This window comes from Drosophila subobscura, chromosome U, assembly GCF_008121235.1.
Source record: "Drosophila subobscura isolate 14011-0131.10 chromosome U, UCBerk_Dsub_1.0, whole genome shotgun sequence".
In the NCBI taxonomy this organism is placed as follows: Eukaryota; Metazoa; Arthropoda; class Insecta; order Diptera; family Drosophilidae; genus Drosophila; species Drosophila subobscura.
This window is the reverse complement of record NC_048534.1, coordinates 22232579-22257066: the sequence shown is the minus strand read 5'-3', so window position 1 is coordinate 22257066 and position 24488 is coordinate 22232579. Positions and strand designations below refer to the sequence as shown.

Below are 24488 nucleotides of genomic sequence, written 5' to 3'. Positions count from 1 at the left end.
CGACAGAGAGGGATATACAGGGAGGACACCCAACATACATGACAGCCAATTAGCAAACGATTTGTTTGACTTACGGGATACGTTTTTGGGGTGGGGGGTACAGCAGCAGCAGCGGCAGCGGCAGCAAAAGCTTTTAACCAAACGAAGAAAAACCTTTCAGGCCCGCAATGCCACATTTCCGCCATCGATTTCGCTTTTCCGCCGCCGCCTTACGTTTACGCTTCTTGTGTATGCGGATGGGCTTTGACTTGAAGAAAGCGGAACTGCTCCAAAGACGCACCGAGTGTGAGTGAGTGGCCTTAATGCGGTGCGTGGGTGGGGACCTTGTAACCGTAACATAAATATTCAGCTAAGAGAAACAAAAGACCCAAAACCGGAACACGTGCGTCTTTGTGTCTGTGTATGTGTATGTGTGTGTGTGTGTGTGTGTGTGTGTGTGTACTTAACATGCCACAAAAGTCATTCAACCGCAAAAGTTTTTGGCAGCAGCAGCCGCGCCGTGCAAGCCACTACGGAATTAGTTGTGCAAGCATTAAAAAGTCTCACATCAGCTGCAGTGCCTAAGCAGAGGACAAAAACTAAAAAAAATATACAAAAAATGTAAAAAGAAAATATTAAGCTGTGGATTTAGACTAGAGGTTGCCCTGTAGTTGGATAATCCTCTCTTAGAGGAATGCCTTTAAGCGAAAGCTAAAACTGAAACGATAAATACTTTTAATTTGTTTTCGATTTTCCTTATACTTTGAGCGATATGTACGAAAGAGTATAACCGAATACCCCTTAGGTTTTAAACCATTATCTATATTAACCCATCTACAGATCCGGAACAGCAACATATGAGTGTATATGCCTGCATGCCTGTTAGTTCATGTCGGGAAATGCTTTCTGCTGGCTTGCTCCACATAAAATACAATATACCCGCGCAGCGGATATGAAGACAGCACAAGAATAATAATAATTTGCATTTTTTTCACCACTGCCGTTTGTTGTTGTTATGCGGCTTGCCTCAATGCCTCCACAGATTCAGGTGTGAGTGCAACAGCAGCGAGAGAGAGGCCAGGCCAGGACAGTAGCAGCAGCAGATGCCGCATTAATTGCGCCCGGCCAGGCACAGACAGCACATCATTTGTGTCAGCATTTTGTAGCTGTGAATGTGTGTGTGTGTGTGTCTCCGTGGAGGCAACATCCATGGGGGCACCAACAAACATGCCACAGTCAGGGTATATCAAAGAAGAAGGTGAGGCAACATCTTTCGCTTTTTGCATAACCTTTATGCAGATTCTGCCAGTGGCTACGCATGGAAGTAATTTTTTATTGGAACAAAAACTCACTGCCTGGAATAGCCCGCACCTTTTATTGACTAAACCTTGGCCAGAGCCAGAAGGCACATTGCTAAACAGGCTAAATACAAATGTGGCCCACACACACATACACACACACACACACACACACAGATGAACAGCAAAAGAAAATACAGACACAAACATAAACACACATGAGCATTTTGCATTGCGGCAATAAAATAAATTGCAGGCAAGCAAAAAAAAGGGAAAACACGAAAAGCCCAGGAAAATAAGGAATGAAAACATATGTAGCCCGTGCTACAAATGTATGAAAAAGCCAAAACTATTTGCTTGTGTGCTGTGTGGGGGAAATTGCTGCAAACGGAAATACTCTTTTGCAGTAAAGGTTACCAAATGATGTCCAAGTGTGTGGGTGTACATACGCAGACATTTGGGGGAGAGTGTTGTTGATTTGATATTTATCTGGGGTTTTAGTGTGCGAAACAAAGTCATATTCTGGATTGGGCGGCAAGTTAGCACTGAAAGGGAATGGCTCAGGCAGGGTGGGAGCTATGTAGGCTTGAGTAGGATTGATAATATTTTGGCCTACGAGATAGCAAAACAAGAATGACAGAGCAGAGGTCTAGGGGCAAGTGAATGGCATTTATCGTAAAGATTAAATGCAAGTTTAATTTTTCCATTTGTCTATTCTATTTTCAGTTCTTGTCTGAACTTATATTGGAATATTTTTGTGCCGCAATTTCATTTAGGAATTCTCTGCATAAAAGTATGTGTTCATATATTGAAAAATAATTGTTTAGGAATTAAATATCCAGCTAAAGGTTGATTTTATTTAAATGCTACTTTTGCGCATCAATTTCGATTTATGGAATCCCAAAAGGAGCTTGAATATACATACATTTTTGTTACGACTTTTCTTGCAGGAAGTTTTAATGAATAACACAAACCTGTTTTTTCCTGCCTGTTTTGAAATACGGTATTAAATATCAGCTTAAAACAATTCGAATTGGAGTAGATTTATATGTTTATTTTATTAAATTTTTTGTAGAATAATAGAAACCTTTCTAAAGTAATCAAACTTGCGCATAAATTGCTAAAATTCTTTTTATGTAGAAGCACGTCTAACATTTTTGTATCCTAGAAATCCATTTTTATTTGCATAAACAACTAAAAACAAAAAACTATACGCCACAATAAAGGCTGACCCCATCTGGGGTTAACAGTCGATTGAAAGACTAAAGGCAAATGCAATCAAAAACGAGAACCATTTTATTCCATTCATTCGTTTAATGTATTCCACATAGACACACACATACAGACAAGCAACATCATAAACCACATAATTTCTCTTTATTCGCTTCTATCCGCTCAGACATTTCTTTCAATTTGTGAGACTGAATCTCGAGCCAAAGTGTTTATCTCGGGTTGAGATGCTTACGAGCATGCTAAAACCAGATGATAGCATCTCTATGTGGAGTCATCTCGTTATGCTGATTAAGAATCAACAACTCTGTTGGCTCCACTCCGAGAGGATGTCCTTTATGAGAAACTTTTCTCTCTCTTTCTATCTACTTTGCAGTTACAATATCATAGCACTGTCTCGCTCTAAGGACATAAAGAGCAATGCACATGCACCAATACACATGCAAACAAATGCAGATGCCGCCTGAGCCTTAACCTCATCCTGCTGCCGCAGCCCCCTCATCCGACTTTGGTTCGTTTTACTGTTACTTTTTTTTTTTAGCTCCTGCCCTGCGCTTAATATAAATAAAAATAAATGTAATACGCGTACAACTGAAAACCGTTATAGTCGTGCCCCTGCTGCTGCTCTTCCCTCTTCTCTCTCTCCTTCCGCCTTACACTTTTTTATACCCTTTCGCCTGCAGGCTTTGCTTTTGCCCTCCATCTCCTCTTTCTCCCACTCTCCTCATCATCTTGTCATCGTTTTTCGTACATTTTAAGGCAAACAAGTTGGGCACGACGAGCAGCGGCTGCGGGTACCAGAGCTTTAGATACCCTAACAGACTTAACAGTTGCTACTTGGGATAGTTACATACTTAATTTCTAGATATTACGATTTATGTATTTGGAACTATTTGGAATAGTAATTCATTACTTAAGAGAGCTCACAATATGATAAAAGTCTCAACATTTTTATACAAATTTGGCAACTATCTAAATAAAAGGAAGCTTATCCACCCATTGGTACTTGTATGTACATACTCTCTGTAATGGAGAATTTCATTATAGTAGATCCATCAGCCAAGTACTTTAATCTTACGCTCTTGATTGACACATAAAAGCACTTGCTAACCTTGCAAAATGTTTCCTCTTTTGTTGGGTAACCTCTAATAGAGTATTTTTTAAAAATGGAATTGCTTTTGGCTGTCTGCGTATGTGTCCGCTCTCTTTCCCTCTATTTACGGCTAAGGACTAGAGTGTGTGCGTGCCTGTGTCTGTGTGTGTGTGTGTTGTGCGAAGAAGAAGACTTTTGTGGTTAGCCAAAAAAGAATTTTGCTTGCGTTTGCTTTTGCTTAACCCAAAAGTGCAATGTTTGCAAGGATTCCCCCACACCCCGACCCCCCATCGCACACACACATCACTCTGCTGGCCATCACTCCCAGGGCAAGCTACACGCGGCCACACCCTGCCCTGTCTGCCATGTGTGTCAGTCAAACAGACATTGTAGCTCTGCTACTTCTTCTGCTGCATTTCAGTTCTTTTTGTGGCGCAAGGACATTGGGTTGCCTGCGGCTGTCTGCTGCATGCAACATAAATTTGCTTAAAGATTGACCAGAAACCCCCACAAAAAATGATGTAAAATGCAAGCAAATACGAGAAAACAAATAAGCAGACAGAGACAGACAATAAACAAACAGAGAAAGGGGCAAAGAACAGACAGAGACAAGGGACAACGGACAGACTGATAGACAGACTGAGAGAGAGAGAGAGAGACACTTAAGGTCAGACAGAAGAGAGAGTCCGGATAATTTGGGTACAATGAGAGTATGAAAAATCCATGGCATACCACTACACTTTGGGTGGCAGACTGTCTGGGGCTCACTGCTCCTCCTCCAACCTCCCACTTGGCCGTCTGGGGCGGATTGTGTTTGTAAATGAACTTTAAGCCACTCGTTTGGGGCCACATCCATGCCACGCCTCATCTCTATTCATTTCAATTTTCTAAGTCGTTGTTTGCCTTCCTCTCTCGTTTCCTTTTCATCTTCATACCCTTCGTTTCCTTTTCGCTGCCATGGAAATCTTTGTGCTTTTATTAACACATTTTCTTCGAAATTGCCGTAGTTTTTTCTGTTTCTTTTTTTGAAACCCACCAAAAGGGTTCATTGGGGCCACGCCACCGAAGGTATAACATCTGATTAGATGGCACTGCATGCCCGGACGCTGTCCAATTTGTCCCACACAAATTGTTTGTTGGGGATACGAACATTCCGCTAATCCTCTCTCACACTGCCTCCCACTCATTCTCACTGCTTACTCACTCACGCCTCGCATTGCGTTGCTTTGATGGCCAGGGAAGAGAGAGAGAGCGAGCGCTTTAATAAGCTCGCTCTATCTTGCTTTCACTGCAGGCGACACTTGTGCGTGTTCGGGTGCGTGGGGTGGGGAGGTAGCCCTCTTATCAGCTGCACAATTTTGCGGTTCCTTCTGTGTCACGCTCCTTCGCTAATTGTTGTCTTCTTGCGAGTGTGTTTGTGGTTCTTTCTCGCTTGCACTTGAATTATATTCGAGGGGATTCCACACCCACAAGCACTCGTTCATTTTCTGCGTTCTTCAAGCACTGGCTAAATGAGGCCGCTGCTGCACAGCATCGCCCGTGATGGAGTTCATAATAGCGCTGGCTGGGTAATTTCTTCAGCGGAATCATAGGAGCAAGACAAATTGAGATATGTGAAGGATGTTTATGGTTCAAATTCCACAGAATAATAAATAGTGAAGGAGCGTGCGTTGAGTCACATATTGAACAACAGCTCAACCAGGAATTGAGAAGTGGAGAGATGGTAGCAGAGAGCAGGATGGAATTAGCACAGAAAAATATTTATTATTATTGAATTTTTGCATTTTTATCTGATTTTGCAGTCATTTCTTAAAGCATTTATCTATGTAGTTATAGGATTACTGATTCAACCGTTTTCTTTTTAGTCACTTTACAATTTTTTTAAATATTTTAAACCACAATTTACTTAAAAATTATTTTACCCACCCCATATTTTATCCATAAAGCGATTTCTTTGCACAAGCTCCCAACGACTTAATACAGAAATATTTCACTTCTAGTACCAAATGGAAAAATACACACAGTTTGAGACTTTTCCAGCCATTTGAGTTATGGCCTACAAAAAAGAAACATTTAGTACGTGTTTTCCAAGTTTTTGCTGGACTTCTCATTCCTTGACTCCTCCACTCGACCAATATCATGCCACGTTTTCCATAGAACAGTTCTTGCGAGTGGCGGCTGGCCATCTGTTTGCATTTGTATCTAAATAGTTTTGGCTAAAAGTTTTAATTTGTTTGATACAAAATGTTTGGTAAAGAAAAAACCTGGCATTAGGTTGTTTTTGTGGCGGTTTAAACTTAAGTTTATGCAGCTCATGATTTTCGCTACGAGTTTTCTTATAATTTATTCTACAAGTGTCGAAGCACTCAAAGCGAAAGGGGAGGTGCAAATAAAGTTTGGCTGCAATAAACTTCTTAAGAGAGAAAGAGAGTAAAGAGTAAAATTGTTATATTCGATAATTAATAAAAGTGGAAACTAGAAAAGTTCTTGGATAAATCTATGAATTATGAGTCGGCATAAATCTCTGAAGCAGATAGAAAAATATTTTCTCAACGTTTGTTAGTTGCTGCCCACTCAATGGGAAATCACATTTCAATTCATCTTTTCTTGTATTATTTTTGCATACGAAGGCAAAACGAAATGAAAGGAGGAATCTTAAAGGAGAAATAAATACCCAGCGACGTTTCGAATTTGTTTCTCAAGTTACGGAGTTACGAAGGTCCTTTATCCTTGGTGCAGGGGTCGGTCTCGAGGCGAGGTCCCTCCCTGGCCATTGATTACCTGGAAAGTGCCTGGCCACATCAATCAATCGAGGCGGCAAAGTTTCATGCAACTTTCTGGTCCGTTGCGGTGTCTAACCAAGCCAATTAATTTGTGGTTTACATGCCATTCCTGCCATCCATCCACTCACCAATAAATAAATACTCACCTCACCCTCGCAGACACGACACCCCAGGGCATTTGAATAGCAGTTGGTACATGAATAATGGAAATAACAATTGTGCCAAATGGCTTGAACTTTTCCCTCTGAGTGAATATTCCTTATCATTCCTCCTGCGGGCTGCATCCTGTGTCCCCAATCGTGTGCGCCCCAACGTTTATTGAATCAAATTCTTTTTGCTGACTTTGTGGTAACACAAAACGGCCCAGAACTTTTGATTAAGGCATTTTTTCGATTTAATTAACTGTTTTGTCTGTGCGTGAGTATTTGTATGTGTATGTGTGAGGGGTCAATAGGGGTTGTCTGGCAACAATGGAATAAATTTCAATATTGTGCGAGAGCACACGGCAGTTATTTGCACTTCTTTTGCTCGTAATTGAATCAATTTCCCTTATTTGACCATTACCGAGAACTGTAATTAAAACAGACGCATTTAAAGTCTATCTCTCTCTCTTAGTCAAAGTAAATTGCTTGAAAGTCAAATGCCTTAAAATACTCAAAATAAATCTCAAATATTCTTAAATGGGAGTACGAGCGTTTGGCCTTCTCAGAAAACTCGTTAGAATTTAATGACTTCTGTCAAAAACAAAAATGTCTGCCTCAATCGATAAGCCCCCTATGTGGCACGAGTATTTTCAAAAATATTAAACATAAAATCCTTGGCAGATTGAACGTTGCCATGGAAGGGGTTCGTTCGTTCGAGTGAATTTTTGTGCTGATTATGAGTTTTCGCTCGGGCCCCAAGAGGCTCATTAGGGGGTGCACATGGTGTGGCATGCCACACTTATATACATATATTATTTTTTGGGGGTGCTGTGCTAATCTGCCACTGCATTTAGCACTCAGCAGTCACCATCATCAGCTCCTCTTTGGCCGTTTAATGCAGTTCAGAGAGCACTCGAGCGAGAGAGACGGAGAGACACTGGAAGAGAGAGAAAGGAAAGGGCCGCCTGGTCAAGAGGGAGACAGAGACAGCTGAAGGCCTGGTCAAGAGGTAGCGCAACAGAGAGAGGGAGTGAAGAGAGCTGCCTATGAGTAGGAAAAGTTGCAGTTGACACCATCTTATGAAATTAGTTTCTTTTTTTGTCCTCTCTCATTTCTGACTTGACATGGTTTTTGGCCATTGCTGGCACTTGAGCATCTCTCTCTTCTCGTCTTCGCCTTCGTCTGCCTTTACATCTTGCAGCTGCTGTTCCTTCCCCTTGTGTCTCAGTTCTTCATCTTCCAGTGTAATGTGAATATTCCGTGCGTTTTCTGTTCTTCCTGCCAGCCTGCCTGCGCACAGCGTTGCCAACGCCAACAAAAGGCAATGTCGCAGCATAAATCCGCTCTTCACTTTCCGTTTCTCTCCCTTTCCCTCTGCCCCATCCACCCGCATTGTGTCTGGCTTTGTGTGTGCGCTAAGCGTTTTTGTTTAACTTTACACTTGACCTATGGCTTGGCAAACTTCAGCTAAGGATTTATTCTCGGGGATTTTGGCTTATTTTTGGCCATAACTATATGTAAACGTGGCTGAGCTGAGCGCCGGCTGGCTGCAGGTACTCTCATACGTCCTTCTCAAGCTTACGCTCGGTCCTCTTCAGCAATAAACTCCGCAGCAGAGAGCTGAGGCGGCCATTAAGAGCCAGTAGTGCAGAGAGTGAGACGTTGACATTGTAATTTAATGGATCGCGACTGGGTTTTATTGGTAAAAGAAGATTACCCGAACGAGGGGATGAGCTGCAGCTTGACTACACTGAACAAAAATTGTGGAAACTTAATGCCATGTTCCGATTAAATATTTTCAAGTGAAACTACAACCTTCAAACAATTATTATATTTGACACAGATCGACATCGATTTCTGCTCGTATTAATCGTCATAACTTGCATCTTGTCCCACTGTGCCTCTACAATGTTTCGCCTGTGATTTTATGGCAAATGAGAGATTAGTCTGTGAAGGACAGGAACATGGAGAGAGAGCGCTAGAGACAACCCGTTGAAATTTATGTTATGTTTTTGCTAGAAGCTTAGAAGCAATAAGTATTGAAAAGTAAGAACCAATTTGACCTTTTTGTGTGGCCATAATTCCTGATGGGGGGCTCTTTGCTTAACAGGGCAAACACCGAAGCGAACAGAGTGCCGACAAACAAATCTGTTTAATTAAGGCAAGAGTCCACTCAGCCACCAAGACTGTGCTCCTCCGCCTTCGCCCCATCGGCTCTCTCGATAGCTCTTTAGGCCCCTTAGTGAGTGATGAGGTGTTGGTTGGCCTTTAGGGCCCGGCAAATTGCTTGGTCAGTTCTTTGAGGCCAGTAAACACACACACAGAGAGAAGCAACCAGAAACGCCAGGATACTGAAGAGTTCACAGTTAGCCAAGGATGTGGTAGGGGATGCAGGGCACGGGGATGGCTAGGTGCCAGAGCGATAATTTGTAGCCAGCCAGTCGCAACCTCTCGTAACTTAGACGCTGCCAAAAAAAGAGAAGCTCAATTTATAAATGAAATCGTTCCGTTTCCTTTACTTACTTACTTACCTCTCATCTCTGCCCCACACCCCACCCCACCCCACCTCCACTACGCCATGCATATCCTCTCGCTTATTCTGCCATTCTCCTCTGCCCCATTTTGAGTGAGATTTGAATTTCCTTTTTTTCCGCTTTCTTTTTTGTGTTACTTATCGCCCGCCTTGATAGATACACTTGGGTCCATTTGATTGCTTTGATGTATGGCGGAGGGAGATTGCTGAAAGATGGGTTCTCCTTCTCTCTCTTTCTCTCTTTTTGATTTGTTGCGGACTCAATGCACTTGAATTTGTTTGCCTTTGATCTGGGCACAGGCACATTAGTTGCTGGCTGATTTGAAAGCCATCGCCTTTTGTCCCTAAATGAACTCTTTTGATACCCAATAGTAATGAAAACCAGAAAGGGGTAGCAACAAATAAAAGTAATCGGTTGAATGGAATGGGCGGAAGAACAAAAAGTGGGTCTATACCTTGAAAAGGTAATTTCTTTGTGTCCTAAATATTCCAGGCTGCTCTTTTGCGCTGTCAAATAGAAATGCCAGGTAAACATTCGTCTGGATGCTCTCCATAAAATTCCCTCCACTTAAGCATCTCTTCAGCTAAATTGTGCGCCATGCAACAGTCTTTTTTTATGTAGGGAATAGAATTTGGGATGGCAGATGACACAGAACCGACCGCAGGAAATGCACGGGCTAATCTATTTAAGCCATCGTGCATTCTGACGTGCATCCCTAGACCAGAAGCAGGGCCAGCGCCATTCCATGTACATCTGTGTACGTGTATGTGTGTTGGCCAACAAATATGTGGCAGGTTAGCATTCCCCAAAGCGACAGATGCTGCATGCGACATCATACGGAATGAGGGAGAGGCGGGAAGAGCGAGGTCAACAGGGTGGACTGTGTGCTGCTCCAGCATTGCCTGCCAAATCGCGGCCACAACAAATTCCAAGAGTCTGGGCGAAATGAAATAGGATTCCGCAGTGGCACTCTGCCTGCCTGCCATCCAGTGACAGAGAGAGAGAGCGACAGGGGGAAACACAAAAAATAAAATGGTGGCTCAGAGGAAACGTCATAAAAATTGTCTATTTCTCGCTTAGATTTTTATATTTCCCCAACACACAGAGACACACGCGTACACCCCGATAAATATACTTCAAAATATATGGTCCAAACACATACATCAGTATGTATGTATGTACATATATGGGGCTATTGAAATACTTTGAAATAGTCATGGTGGCTTTTGGCCACGACCGGCTGCCAGGAAGTTGCTGCATCATCCCACATATTGGGGCATGGCATGGAGTGGCATGGCATGGCATGGCATGCCTGTTGCCCGGCAACGGCTGTCCGGCATCAGAACAGGATCCGACCATAAACAAACATTGGCATTTAAGCTTAACTTTTGAATTGAGACTTGAATTTTGGTAGAGCAAACCACTTTTGGTACACTTTCCATTTTTCGAAAGATTTGCACGGATATTTGGGGATCAAAAAAGATTTATATTGAAGCAGATGGTTTATTTATCGCTAAATCAAGTGGATTCAGAAATCTGAGCAATTTTAGCAGGAATACAAAATCCACACAGCCAAAGGAAACGATGCCAAAGCTGTAAATAATTTATTTAAATGTTAGTTATACTAATATTTCCTTATTGTTTAGTTTTAAAAGGGCATACAAGAACCGACTTTCCATTACGATTTTTGATGATTTTCAATGACGTTCAATTGAAGAGCACTCAAGTCTTCGACCTTGATTTTCTTTTCTGTCTGTTTGTTTTACTTTGCTTGGGCTATTTTCAGTCGGTTTCCTTTTACAAAAATAAATTAATTGATGTGCATGTGGGTTTTACTTGTGGGAAATCAATCAATAATCGGGATCAAGTGTTTCGTTATGGTTACTCCGCTGGGAATACCAGACCCCGAGTAGCTATTACTACTGAGACCAGTGAAACAGGGTAGATATTTGATAAGAAATCATAAATGTCTGGAGTAGTTTTGAAGTATCCAGCAGGCTCTGATTCTTACAACAAGGGGGATCCAATGTCACACTATCTTCTATATAACATTTCATTTCACACTCCAAAAAGTTCCCAATAGTTCAAGCGGAATGTTTCGTCACATCAACAGCATGTGTATGGTGTCGCGTTCCTTGACTCGCGGTAAATATTTCCATGGTATTGGAAACAGTCCAGGAAATTATGGCGATGGGTTTCTTGATCCCACAGGTGCGCAGCGGCACTTGTCCGTGGGATCACTCCGCTGGAATGAATCCAGTTCCCAAAAAGATCCTCAGCCAGAGGAGGAGACCGTCCCAGCAAAAGAAGCGTCAGCCATCGTGGTTGCAGTCAAGACCGAAGATGGATGCTCCACCGACAACAACCAGTCGCAGCAATCGGAGAACGCATACAAGATGAACCGGCGCGAAGCCTTCAGGCGGATGATGAAGGAGAAGAGCAACGTAGACTGCAACGAACAGAAAACTTTCGAACAAAAGAATTCATCTGATTATGGTCAGTCGCCACTGTGGCGTCAATCTGTTTCTTGGGTCCCACAGCCTGTCTACCAGGGGCCCAAAGTCAAGCAGATTAACGAAAAGAAAGATGAGCCGAAGGAGACAGTGAAACCGAACCGCCGTTACTATTTGAGACAGATGTGCATGGAGAGACTGCAGCAACCTCGGAATAGGAAGACTTCCGACAATGTCCAAAAGCAATCAATAACAAAAATCAAGAGGGAGTCGCTGGATCCTGCACGAGTGGAACTTCTGAATCTGAAGTGGAAAGAGCAGCAGCAAGAGATTGCAAAGCGAATGAACGAGGCAGACAAGAATAAGTTCGTCTCCCGCTTTGAGCAGAACGCGGGGCGAAGGGAGAAGATTAAATAAGCAATCATCACAGACACTTCCAGTACACACACGCAAACACATTGAGTCTCAGGCATCCCTAACGTGTAATTAATTAATTGATCAAATTCTTGTTTTCAACCTGCAAAAAGCCGACAACAGACTAGTACAAAGTATACTTGCATACAAATCTTCATTGAACAATGCAAAAAAATGTAGAAATTAAAGTAAATCAAATAAATCCAGAACAAATGGCTTTTAGACCAGTGTGCCTGAAAATGCAATGCGGGATCGGAAAGAATGAGCTGAGAGAGGAGAGAAGAGAGAAGAACAGTTGCAGTGACAGCTAATCGAAGAGAGAGCGCCACTGCACCGAAAGTTTGTGAGTGAGAGAGAAAGAACAGTTATTTATGTTAGGCGATGGGGCGAGAGCGATGTGACGACAAGAGAGTGGCTGAATGTGAGGGCGTAATTACGAAAAGCAACAGCACAAACACGCGACTAACCGACGCACAAATTAGTGATTAAAAGAGGTAACGCTGCTTCTTTAACCTGCTGACTAGGGGAGCTTTAACTAAATATGTAGTTTAAAATTACGTTGAAGCGCTGCAAAAGCTTTGCAAGAATATCATTTAGAGTACAGCTCTTGCTTATTGTTGCCTCTCCCTTAGTACACGTCTCTTATCCTGCCGCATCTTGATTAGCAAAGATTGTAAGTAGTTTGCTCATGTTCCCTTCCTGTTAGAAAGTGTTGAACACAGCTACCAGGAGAAGTACACACAAAAGTTTTCAAAGGCCAGCGGCCACGTGGCTTTTTAATCAGTTTTTGTTCACTAAAGATCTCTGGCCCACCTTCACTCCCACGACTTTCCCTAATCACACAACTTTAAAACCCCCTCCAACCCTGTCGTGGCATCCTGCCTGGGCGCGCGCGGACAGCCACAAGATGTCCTCCTCAAAGCGGAGGACCAGCCACTCCACTCAGCCGTAATGGACAGTGACTTGGCCACCTTAGGTTTTCGCCAAATGCTAAGCTCATTACGAGCCACGCCTCCGCAACGTCACCGCATACAATTGCACCCTGTTGTTGTGGCAAGTTGAGGATGTGGCAAGAGGGCATGGGTGGACTGATGGGAGGATGGGCATGTCTTGATGATGAGTGAGATGTGGGGATGGAATGGAAGGAGGCGGTCGCGTGGCTCGTGCTGAAATTAATTGATGCGACAATGGCTGAGCAACGACTAACTTAGGCCTCCACCAACTCAATTCAGGCCGCCACATCATGAGCTCATCATCATTGCAGGCGGGACAGGGCTTTGACTGTGGCTGAGGCTGAGGCTGGCCCTGGGGGCGCCACTAGGCGGATAGAAGATGCCCCATTCCGGCGGCTGTGCAATTTGGCGTGCGCAATTTCATTAGAGAGGAGCCGGAGCTGGAGCCGGAGCCACCACAGTTGCCGTAGAAGCGAAATCAAAATTTAATTTATGCTGACATTGAAGTGTCTGTGGGGCAATTAAATCGACAGCACGCTGCCAAAGCTCCCTCACTCCACACCAGCCACCCCGCAATGTAGGGCGTGCGCCCGTAAATGGAGCAGACCTCTGTGAATGGACGAGAAGAGTGCTGGAAGAGGCCTTTGTGTTGATTAAGCACCGCCGAGCAATATTTTAGCATAATGGTGTCCTGGCACGCAGTTTCCATTCCTTTCCTTTCAGTTTCATTTTTTTTTGTTATTCTCCTTCAAGCCTTTTACTCCGTCTGGCAGTGAAGGATTCGGAGCAGAATGCGCGCGCCTTTGATGATGGTTTGATGGCTGCGGCTGATTAGCTCTGCGCGATTAGCCTTTGTAGCCGAGAATTTACGACAGCTAAGCAAATTTTTATTCGAGTTTTTCAAGTAATTTGTTGATGGCCTACTTGATGAACCGTCAACCATTTGGTATGTGCATAATCCAGTTAACGTGGCAGATCATCTGGCCAGGCAGGCGGGCCAGTAGGCCAAACGCTTACTCCTAATGGCTGGAAATATGTCAGGACTTGGGGACATGCTGTGCTTCCGGTACTTCAGCTACTCCTTTGCTGCTAAAGTGTGTTATTAAGTCGCTGCAGATACATTTCATTGGCTTAAGAAACTTTTCTGTAACTAGATATTCCTTGTAGCAGCAGCAGCCATGAATTGGGAGAGAGAGGAAGATCTCTGTTAGCTAAAGATACCATTAAAGATGCTGTGGCCGTAAAGATACTTTTGCAAAAGGTTAAAGATAGTTCTGCAGTGGCTCAGCATTTTCCCAAAACTTAAAAGTACTTTTCAGTACTTAAAAAAACTTTTTGGTAGGTAATGTGTGGGAGCTTTCCAGGGTTTAAGATGGCTTTTGGTAGCTGAAGATACTTTTAGTTAATTTAAGATGCGTGCCCTTGGCTAGAGATGTGTTACTGGGAACAAAGAAACTTGTTTACACGCTCAAAAATCACAGTTTTCTTCAGCATACAATAGTAAAAAACTTCTTGCCTTAGATACAATACTCGTATCTGTGTGTCCATTTCCAAAACTTATTTTCCATTACCTTAACATTTTCTTTTATACTTTTCTGCATCTTTTCCTAACAGACACTCAAGTTGAAATGTTGACTAAAGTTTCTTTTCGGCAGCTTAAATGACTTTTCAATTACAAGATACTTTTCTGTGTCGTAAAACAGGAGAGTACTTTTGGTAGCTGAATGCAGTTCAAGAAACTTTCCAGCAGTTGAAATTACTTTTAAGTTGATTAAGATACTTTCTCGTAATTAACTAATCGCAGCTGTGCAACCCTTTTCATCATAATTGAGACTCATCTCTCCTTTGCCTTTCACACGTGTCAAGGATAAGCATTCACTGGCTAATGGTTAATGTTTCTGTTTTTCCCAAGTATCTTTCATTTATTCACACAGCCACCAATCAATAGCTGAGCATCGTGACTAGTTTCCTTTCATGATGAATGTTTTCCCTGCTTCATTTCCACAATCAGTCGATGGCCCGCAGCTATGCTCCAATCCGTTGCCAAGTAATTAAGCAGTGCAGCTGTTTGGGCACACGCCCACTTTTAAAATCGGGCCATGCCACTAATTAAGTGCGAAGGATCCCCGTTCTCTCCCTTGGCTGTGCTGGCATTCCCCAAGGGCATGCGACGTTGACAATGCGGCATCGCTTACTGATTTTTCAATTGTCCAGCCGAGAATGCAGCCTTTGTGGCCCATGAATGTGGGTGGAAATCCATCCCTGAAAGCCTTCACTTTCATTAACATTATGCCAGAGATCAGGGCCACACAATGCCATTCCAGGAATCCTTTTCAGCTGAGGTCAACGTGCCTGGCCTCCCCCAACCCGAGAGCCGCCCTGGCCCCTGGTCAGGTTGAATTATTTTAATGATTGCTAACCAGACTCCCAAGAGGGGAGGATGTGGCATTAGCATGCATTACATCAGGACACATTTGCAGGCCTCTGCACCCCCCTCGCTCCACAGTCTTGGCGTGTTCGCTTACCAGAGCCAGAGCCAGAGGCAGAGCCAGTGGCAGCATCCTGTAATTACTTTATCTGACATTCGTGTTGGATTTCCACTATTTTCGGTCGGCTTGACATAATGGGGGACAGACAGCAAAGGGGTGGGGGCAGCTTGGAATGGAATGCTTGGCTCATGGTAGGGGAGGGCACTAAATAGAGGTAGAGGTGTGCGAGCAAATGATGGAGGAGAGTGGAGCAGAGACGAGGAGGCTGGGAGCACATAATTGTAGCCATGGCACGCCCACACAATTAGACGCCTTGCACATTCTCCAAAGCGACATAAATCATAATTACTTGCTCGACCTTTCCGCTCTCCCTCTCCCCCTCTGTTTTTGGTGTTGTTTGTGGGTGGATAGATTTTCGGTGGCTGGGCGCTGTCGAAGCGCTGTGTGTTGGTTGGGGTGGCGCCGAGCGCACTCAAGTGAAGACGTTTATTAGGCGCCATTACCTCGGCATATAAAGTGCTTTTCGGAGGCACACTGTGTGTCCTCCCATAGTCTCTCTGTGCACCACACACACACTCTTTCGCTTTCTCTTTCTCCAGCTCCAACTCACCCCCCTCGCTTACTCTTGTTGGCACCTCTCTTGCTCTCCCTCCTTCTCTCTTTCTCTTTGCGCTTTCCCCCACTGCCCGTCTGACTGTGCTTTCTGGACCACTACAATTGATTGCACTGTGGTTACGGGTCGAGTAATTTGTTGTTGCCATTTTGGCTTGCTTCCTGTCAGCGATTCCCTCGCTGGCCCTCGCTCGCTCGCTCTCTTTCTGCTTCTCCCTCCCTCGCATGCAATGGTTTTCACTTTGGTTTTCCTTTGGCTTTCCACTGCAGCTGGTAAAGGTAATTTTGACTGCGCGTTTGCTTTAGTCAACAGGAAGCAATTCCGGCTATATGTGCTCTATGGGTTCTGCATCAGCAGCATTGATACATACATACATATGTATATGTACATATGTGTACATATGTATATAGATACATACATATGTGCATAGCATACTGATTAGAGAGTATCTTTGAATGGCTCAAAGTATCTAAAGTTGTATCGGATTATATCCGAGCTGTAATTGAAAGGTCCTGCTAATTTTCTTCATCCTAATTAAGAGGAATCTACCTTTTGGATAGCTAATTAAGTAGCTGAATTTCTGGGCAATTAAATGTTAAACTGCAGCCAAAGCATCTACTAAATTAACAAATAAATTGTTGTCTCTTTACACAATTCATTCTCTCTCAGAACCTAATTTTAAAGCTTATTTTTAGCCGTGAATTCAGGTCACAAAAGCAATCTAAATGTAATCCAATAAGTGGATCCTATTAAGCACAAAAATGTCTTCATATTCCAGGATTTTCTCAGACAATTTTGAATTTACTTCCGTTGATTACTTTGCCAAAATGTTCAACGACAAATTTGCTGAACAAAATGTTTTATAAATTACTTAGATTTGAAAAATATTCGTTACCTTTAAGGAAGAATTTCAATAAAATCAATGCCTCTATGCACGTTCTTGCCCTTTTTCATTTATCTAAAATTCCAGACTCTCTCCTGTGGAGACAGTTCCCAGATACTGCTACTAAGGGTACTCAAGTATTCGTCTCTCTTGGGCCACTTGTCTGCCATTATTTCATTCCTTTTTGTTTGCTTTGCCTTTGGGACGGGCGACGCTAGGTCCTTTGCCACTCTTCTGCTCTTGCTTTTCGTTTTGGCCAAAACCAAATGAAAATTTAAGAGGCCTTCATTATTTATTTAGCACAGAGCCCAGGCATTATTATTATTCTCGTTTTTTTTCACTCTCATCGATTTACTGCCCTGTCACCTGTGCACTTTCCCCGTCCCCACGTTTTTTCGCTGAGGTTCATAATTAATAGATATTAATTTTGTGTGTTATGAAATATTCGCGGTTTGGCCTGCTTTTGCGTCTGTCAGAGAGTTTTGTGGCTTCTGTGGGCGGGAGTGTGGACGGGATGGCCTGTTGCTGATTTTAGGGACAGAATTAGCTCGGGAAATAGCTGAAAATCCTGTTTGAATTCTTGCTGGATTATTTTAAACTAACCAAAATCCAATTAAATGCATGAGTTATGGCATGTGAAAATATTTCCACTGTTGAGGTCTGCCAAGAGCTGATTGGGTTGATTATCATAGTAAATTAGCATAACAAAGGGCCATCGAACGGGCACTGATGATTTGCAGCAGTATGGCCACAAAATCAATGCTTTTCCATGCTGGTTTTTCCTGCTTAAACACAAAGTGGTACGAAAAGTGCTTCCTTCTGGTGCTGGGCCCCAAGCGGAAGTCGTGTGGCATTATGCTGGCATTATTTAATTAATTCTAAGCACTGTAACAATGCCCGGAAGAGTGGGTAGTTTTCTACAATTACAAAAGTATCGTTTTTTGTATCGTTATAATTTGCATTCCAAAGCAGACAACAAAACTTGTGCAGTATAAAACACAAACATATCAAGTGGCACACCGCCTGCAGGGGGTTTGAGTCTTTCGACACAGGTGTAAGCCATAATTAATTTCCAATTAACGACCGCCAAAGCTCAAACAAAAACCCAGGAAGCAATTCATATTTCACTGTGTGAAATGGGAGCCTAAAACAAAGGACTTTCCCATGAGTTAGGTGAAGGTTTTTGTGTGTAGGGGGGCTGGGGCCCGGGGCCACCGCCTGCCACTTGTTGTGCGAGTATTTATGTTTGTCTTGCGACACAGTGAAAAAACCGCAAAGCTGACTTATGTTTTGTGTTTACCCGGCCAAAAAACCATCACAAAACCATCGACCCTCAGGCCCGGCGTCTCGGCCAGAACAATAAGTCTTTAAAAGAAAAGTTAGCAACGCTTTGCCATTCAAATTGAACCCTTGATCATGTATAATGCACAGCCACAAAATGTGTGTGTAGAGCTCTCTCTCAAGTTCTCGCAAGTCTGTTCCATTTTGTGCCGTTCTCGTGTTTACATCATTTGCAATTCCCATTCGGGTGTTGCCCGGTCTACTGATGGGGGGGTACAACTTGAACTAGTCGTCTGGCTCTTGGCTCTTGGAGCAAAAACTAGGTTTCAGGTTAATTAAATTTTATTTTAGTTGCAGAAAAGCCGCAGTGGGTTGGCGACTGGGTATGGCTGGAACGGATGGAGCCACAAATCCCACACAGAATGGCCCTTTCAACTGGCCAAGAGCAACCACAACAAACGTTTGCTTCTCAGGTACCAGGAGAAGGACCAGGACCAGGACCAGGACTCTTCCATACCACGCGGGGGGGGCGTATTCGTGATGCAGATGAGGCAGGCCAACCTTTCAACCACTCGTCCCCGTCCCCTTACTCGTTTACTCTTTCACTCCCACGCGCTCTTCCACTTCGTGTTACTTCCTTTTCACTACCGCTCTCTCTCTTTCTCTCTATTGTGTGTGTGTGGTTTATTTTACTTTCCTCAATTCATTCTAAAATTCATGATGAGCTCCTTATTATTGCTTTGTACTCAAACTTTTTCTTCAAGCGCTTCAAAAGTTTCTATTTGTACCCTGTAAATCGTGCGGGTTCGAGGATATGTTTTGTACAGGTGTTTGAGAGGCATAAATAATAGTTATTGATGCCATGATTATTTATTAAAATAGTTTTCCAGGCCAAGGACTTGCTGCAGCTGTAATTGTGTCACACATCAGGTTGTCTTTACATCACCAAAAAACACACCCGTAAACTGCTTAAACACCCATAAAAAGAGCGAACGAAAAGGGACCTCAAATGGTGGCTAACAACTTATTTACATTTTCGCACACATCGTTTCACAATTGATTATTTAATGGCAACACTTGCTTTTTTGCTGCGCACTTTTTTGGTCCTTTTTTTCAGCACTTCACGCTCCACCTAAATTGTTTATATTTCGGCTTACATTGTCGAATATATTTGCAGCACAATGAATGCAAAATGAATTATTCAATTGTAACACTAAATTGTTTATTTGTTACAAACCATTTTTAATGAAAAGCAGCGGCCAGAACCATTAGCACCACAAAAATGGATCAATTCTGCAGCTTTTGCAAATCGAAAACGGATCAGTAGTGGCCATGGGGCCAGTGGATAATCAATGGATGGAAGTCGCTATCTTATCTGATAATTATGACAGTGAGAATAAGCAATTTGCAAGCAGTGTAAATAAAATACCTTTTGGTTGTATTGCAAGTTGGAAATCCAACATTGCATACATTTTAATTGCATTGTGATTGCCGTTGCGACAGTTGAATTCTCGCGTGTTCAATTCTGTTAGTGCAAAAAACTGGCCTGCGAGTAGCGGGTATCAATATCGTCGAAGTTCCACACTGACTTTTCACTGGAGCGAGTTTCTGTACCTGTACTTTTTTTGTTCTCTGCCGTCGTTGTTGTTTGTTTGGCATTGTTTCAGGCCAGACCGAAAAGGTGAGGGGAGCAATTGAGTGGGCTTCTTTTTGCTGTGTACTGTGCGAAAAGTTTTGCATTGAACCATCGAACCGAGTGGCAAAAGTGGAGAAGAAGCGAGCACAGCCACTTGAACAAAGGAAATTAACCTCATCCATGGCCGGGAACTGGATCTGAATGCGAATCCACATCGTTTTCTGCCACTTAAAGTCGCGACAAAAGAGTGTGCAAATCCTCAGAGCTGAATTTATTCACTTGGCTAACATATCTAATATTCAATTACTCCCGCCAACACACTTTACGCCGAAGATGCAGCTGCAATTTGTAGCACTTGCCAAATTACATGACATTTCCCACTGTGATGTTCCATGTTCCATGCTGATGGTGAAAAAGGAGCTGCAGCTGAAGGAGGAAATGCCTGTGCAGCAGAAACTATAGTTAGGTGGAGGATATTTTGGCAGGAGCTGCAGACAGTAGTCAAAAAGAGCAGACAAGAGGAGGCAGGGGAACATATGTATATGTAGATGGAAGAGGGAACCGTCACGGAATGCTCTGTAGTCAAGGGGAGCAATCATGAGAAGCTTGAGTACGGATGCCTGGCAACGCCGGCCATCATCCATCAGCGGACGCAGGATAATGCAATTGAGCAGCAGCTGTCTGCTCGGACACGCCCGCACTGCCGCTCTGCCACTCAACCCTCAACCCTGCTCCTCCTTGTCCACATTCGGGGGAAACAGCTTCAAGAGCTGAGCAAAGCAGAACCTAGACGAGAATGATGAAAGTGCGACAATGTAAATAGTTGCACACACACACACACACATGCAGAGACCCAGAGAAAGACAGACCCAAAAGAGAGAGGGAGAGAGGGAGCAGAAGCAAGATAAAGATGTAGAAATAGAGGCATAGAAGGGATAGAGGGGAGCTAAGACGTGCTTGGCTTAGCACAACATTTCCGCTTTCGTTTTCCATCTGTTGGCATCAAATTCTTGGCTTCCATTTTTTTCTCGCTCAATTCCTTTCCACATTTCTCTTTTTTTTTTTTTTTTTGCCGTGTGTCGCTTTTGGTCTGCAATTTTCTATTGGCAAACGAAGAAAGCACTTGATGCATGTCCCTCCCCGCTCTCTCTCTTTCTCTCCCTGGTTTCCATGTGTGGCTGAAATTGAAGCATTACATTGTCGAGTGATGATGGCATGCTCGTTGGCCCCCAGTGCGCTCCTTATGTGCTCTGCTGTTCTGTCCTGTCCTGTCCTGCTGTTGACGCACCTTTCCTTGTTTTTTGCCCTTGCCCCAAACCCCCCACATCGAACCTGAACCTAATCCTGGCTTCCAGCTTTGTTGTAGGTCCAAGTCCCCAGTCGTGGTCCTGTACCCGGGTCCAGGGTCCTTGGTCCTGGCCTCATTTGCAGCTTTCAAGTTGCCGCCTCGTTACACGTTAGCTTGTTATGCTTTTATGCGGCCCTTGTACTTTTTCCATTATGCTTTGGCGAGTGGTTGTCACTGGTGGTCCCCTTCCCTTGCCCTTTCCCCATCCCCACTGGCTCTTTTTGCTGCACCTTTTCTGCTTGCCCCTTTGGTGTTGTCCTTGGGCTTTTATTGCATGTTTTATGGAAATTTTCAAACATTAGACGCACTCTGCACATCAAACGCATTTAACGCATTTCACTCTCTCTCTCGTCTCTCGTCTCTCTGTGTGTCTCTGTTGCTACATCTTTTACATCGCTCGTACTGCCTCATATCCTCTACCGATTTCTGCCTAATGTTTGTATGTCCTTCGTGTATGCTGTCAGCCAATTTGGCCGGGCCACAACGCACCTGAGCATGACCATGGCCATGTGCATGGGCCTCTAGTTTCAACTCAATCTCCTAGCAACCTGCGGCTAGTACTACTGCTCCACCACCAAAAGGGTGGGAGTACTCCCACTCCCACTCCCATTCCTGGCGAGCCTGTGCATTTTGGCTTCTCTGAACATGGAACACAAACTGCTAATTTGGTTTGATGTATTGCTCCAGAGACATCCATCAGCAGCTGAAGCTTGGGCCTGGGCCTGGGCCTGCATCTCGTATCTCATCTCTCTCTCTCTCCCTCTATCGAACAATGAATGCCTCAGGCCTAAAACCAAAATTGATTATGTGAAATTTGTCTGTCTCTGCCTATCCTGGTGACTCCATCTCTGCTCTGTCTCGCACTTTCCCTCTCTGTCTACACTCACTCTGTCTCTCCCTCACTCCCTCTCTGCTTCACCAAAAATGTTTGAACACTTTTGGGTATCGATTCTTTTGGAACTATTGCCCAGCATTTGTTTCGATTTGCTTCTGCATAATCAATGGAACGGGAGGGACAGGCATGGAATGAGGTTGAAGCGATATGTGGCCGAGTTCATTGAGCAAACGGAAGTGGTTCGATGCTGTGCGTAGGGAATCGAACATTTTGGTGCTGCTGTGTATTGGTTGTGTCTTAACTAAATTGGAATTCGGTTGAGGATAGACCAGTTCTGATTAATCAACTTGGAACATCTTTTGGTGTTCCGTTTTCGAAAACGTAAATATCCCGATGAATTATTGTGATTTCTCTTCGGTTTGCCGAGAGCAGAAGAGTTTTGATTGAAAGTGTTTAGGAGGTGAGGTTGAAAAACTTAAGTGAGGCCGAAATGTGCAGGAATATTCGGTGCACTGGCTATTTCACAGTGTGATTATGTGCTTGAAGTTTTAGATTTATGGAGATATTTTCATTTAATTGAAAGTGCATGTGACCTAATTTGTAACTTGCTTCCATATTGGCCAGGATTACATATTGCAGCACTGCATTTGCATCTATTATGGCAACGCAGCATAATGGATCTGATTAATATTCATTATTAGCTAGTGCTTGTACAAGGGTGGATAAATGCGATGGGCTCGCGCACGCACTAGCTGCGAGCAGAGTTGAAAGCGGAGACGAAAAAAAACAAAAACACTGCACCAGTGCAAGTGCGCACATTGCTGCTTAGCTGAGCTGAAAGCATGATCAATCATGTCTGTTTCTGCAAGCAAGCTTTCAGCTTTCCGTTACCCAACGGTCAGAGCGCTGCAGAAATGTAGATCGTGAGAGCGAGTGAGCGCGAGACCGTCAGAGAGCGGTAACAGTGCACTGTAAACGGGAGCGGCCACAGGCTGTTAACAGGATGTTAACAGCAATTTTGCTCTCTTTGTGCTCCTGCCCTACACAGGTCGAATCTGAGCTGCCCACCTAGGGAACTATTTGATATTTTAGTATCTTGTTGCTCGTTTAATAGCTTTCATTTAATAATGCAGTTTTCATTCAAAGCCTGTGCGCTGTTCATACGTTTATTGGCACTAATGCATGTCACAGACTCTAAAAGCTAAAGCAATCAAAAGTTATTGACAAATCCATTCAGAAGTAAATTAAATTAGTAACAGAAGTCAAACACGACCAGTGCATAATTTTTGTTTGGTTTTTTTATGCTTACAGCCCATTGATTTATCAGTCATGTTAAAGCCATGGGATCTGCCTAGAATGGGCCATAAAAACTAGCGCAATATACATATGTAAAACTTTCACACAGAAGTAAATCAAATTGTCATCAGAATTCCAGCAACCACCCACTAACACCCCACTCATTGCATTAAATATGCCCGAGTCAAGTGAAGTTAATCGACTTGGTCGTTTTTCTGTTACCTTTTAACCATTAAATTGCATCAATTAAATGGCATTTCAATACACTACTCTACACACACATACATATGTGTGTATGTGTTGGTGTCCGTGCGGGTATTATTTATTTTGTTCAAGGTTCACCCTTTCAGATTGATATACAGTGGCTCCATCGCATAATCGGACAGCGGTTTCCTCTTTACGAATGTGCTCAAAAAGTATATAGAAATGCGTTAGACCAACCGTTTTTTCACTTTTTATACAACTTAATAGTATTACCTATCCAAATCATAAACAAAAAGTCATACTTTTTAGTGAGAACAGTTAGTTTTAATCAAAAAACCAAAAAAAGTCATGTTTTGAGACTCAACGCATAATCGGACAGGGCAAAAATGCCAAAGGAAAATCCCGTTTTTTTTCCAAAAATCTTTTCATAGTCCCGGTTTTTCTTATCGAATGTATGCCATGGATGCCTGGATATATACCAGACAAAACAAAAACATTTTGTATGCCCCCCCCAGGAGAGCAATCCTTTTTCGAAATTTCGCTTGCGATAGACATAGAACACGGAAGAAAACTGCTCGGAAAACCGCCAAATGGATTAGAAAAGGCTAAACTATGGTTCACTAAATAAATATAAGGATCCATAATAAGTTTAGGCTGGTCAAAATTGTTCGGGAAAGCCACGGCTAACTTTTATATGAGCCAAAAGAGCATTCGATATTAAAAAAAATTAGTAAAAATAACTTTAAAAATTCATAAAAATTAGAACCTACTTCAAAATCGATCGGGAAAAGTGGTTTTCCCAAAGAGGGGGGTCTTATACATTGAAAAAGTACCATTTGTATGAGAGATTTCCCTGACCTAGTACATTTATGGGCTCTAACATTGAAATAATTAAGTCGAGAACTTGTACTGAGAAAATTAATTTATCGAATAAGGCATTTTGATGCTATATCCTCTAAAACTCCAATTTTTTTGATAGTGTTTATTATTAAAAGATATAATTGAATCAATGCTACCAAAAAA

At 43.1% G+C, this 24488-nt stretch overlaps 2 protein-coding genes across 2 annotated transcripts in view; both read left to right on the top strand.

Moving 5' to 3' along the window:
* Positions 1–24488, top strand: part of LOC117901668 — a 54003-nt gene that overhangs the window by 9783 nt on the left and 19732 nt on the right. The gene's annotated exons all lie outside the window — the stretch shown is intronic.
* LOC117901669 lies at positions 11066–12031 on the top strand. The gene is made up of 2 exons (XM_034812510.1): positions 11066–11205; positions 11272–12031. Exons 1-2 carry the CDS (start codon positions 11154–11156, stop codon positions 11928–11930), a joined length of 711 nt encoding a protein of 236 aa, XP_034668401.1. The 5' UTR covers positions 11066–11153; the 3' UTR covers positions 11931–12031.

What these genes read in the sequence shown, in the direction of transcription:
- LOC117901669 (XM_034812510.1), top strand. Translation starts at nt 11,154, where the DNA reads ATGTTTCGTCACATCAACAGCATGTGTATGGTGTCGCGTTCCTTGACT. An exon ending in GTCGCGTTCCTTGACTCGCG is followed by an intron (nt 11,206 to 11,271) that starts GTAAATATTTCC and finishes TTGATCCCACAG; the next exon opens with GTGCGCAGCGGCACTTGTCC.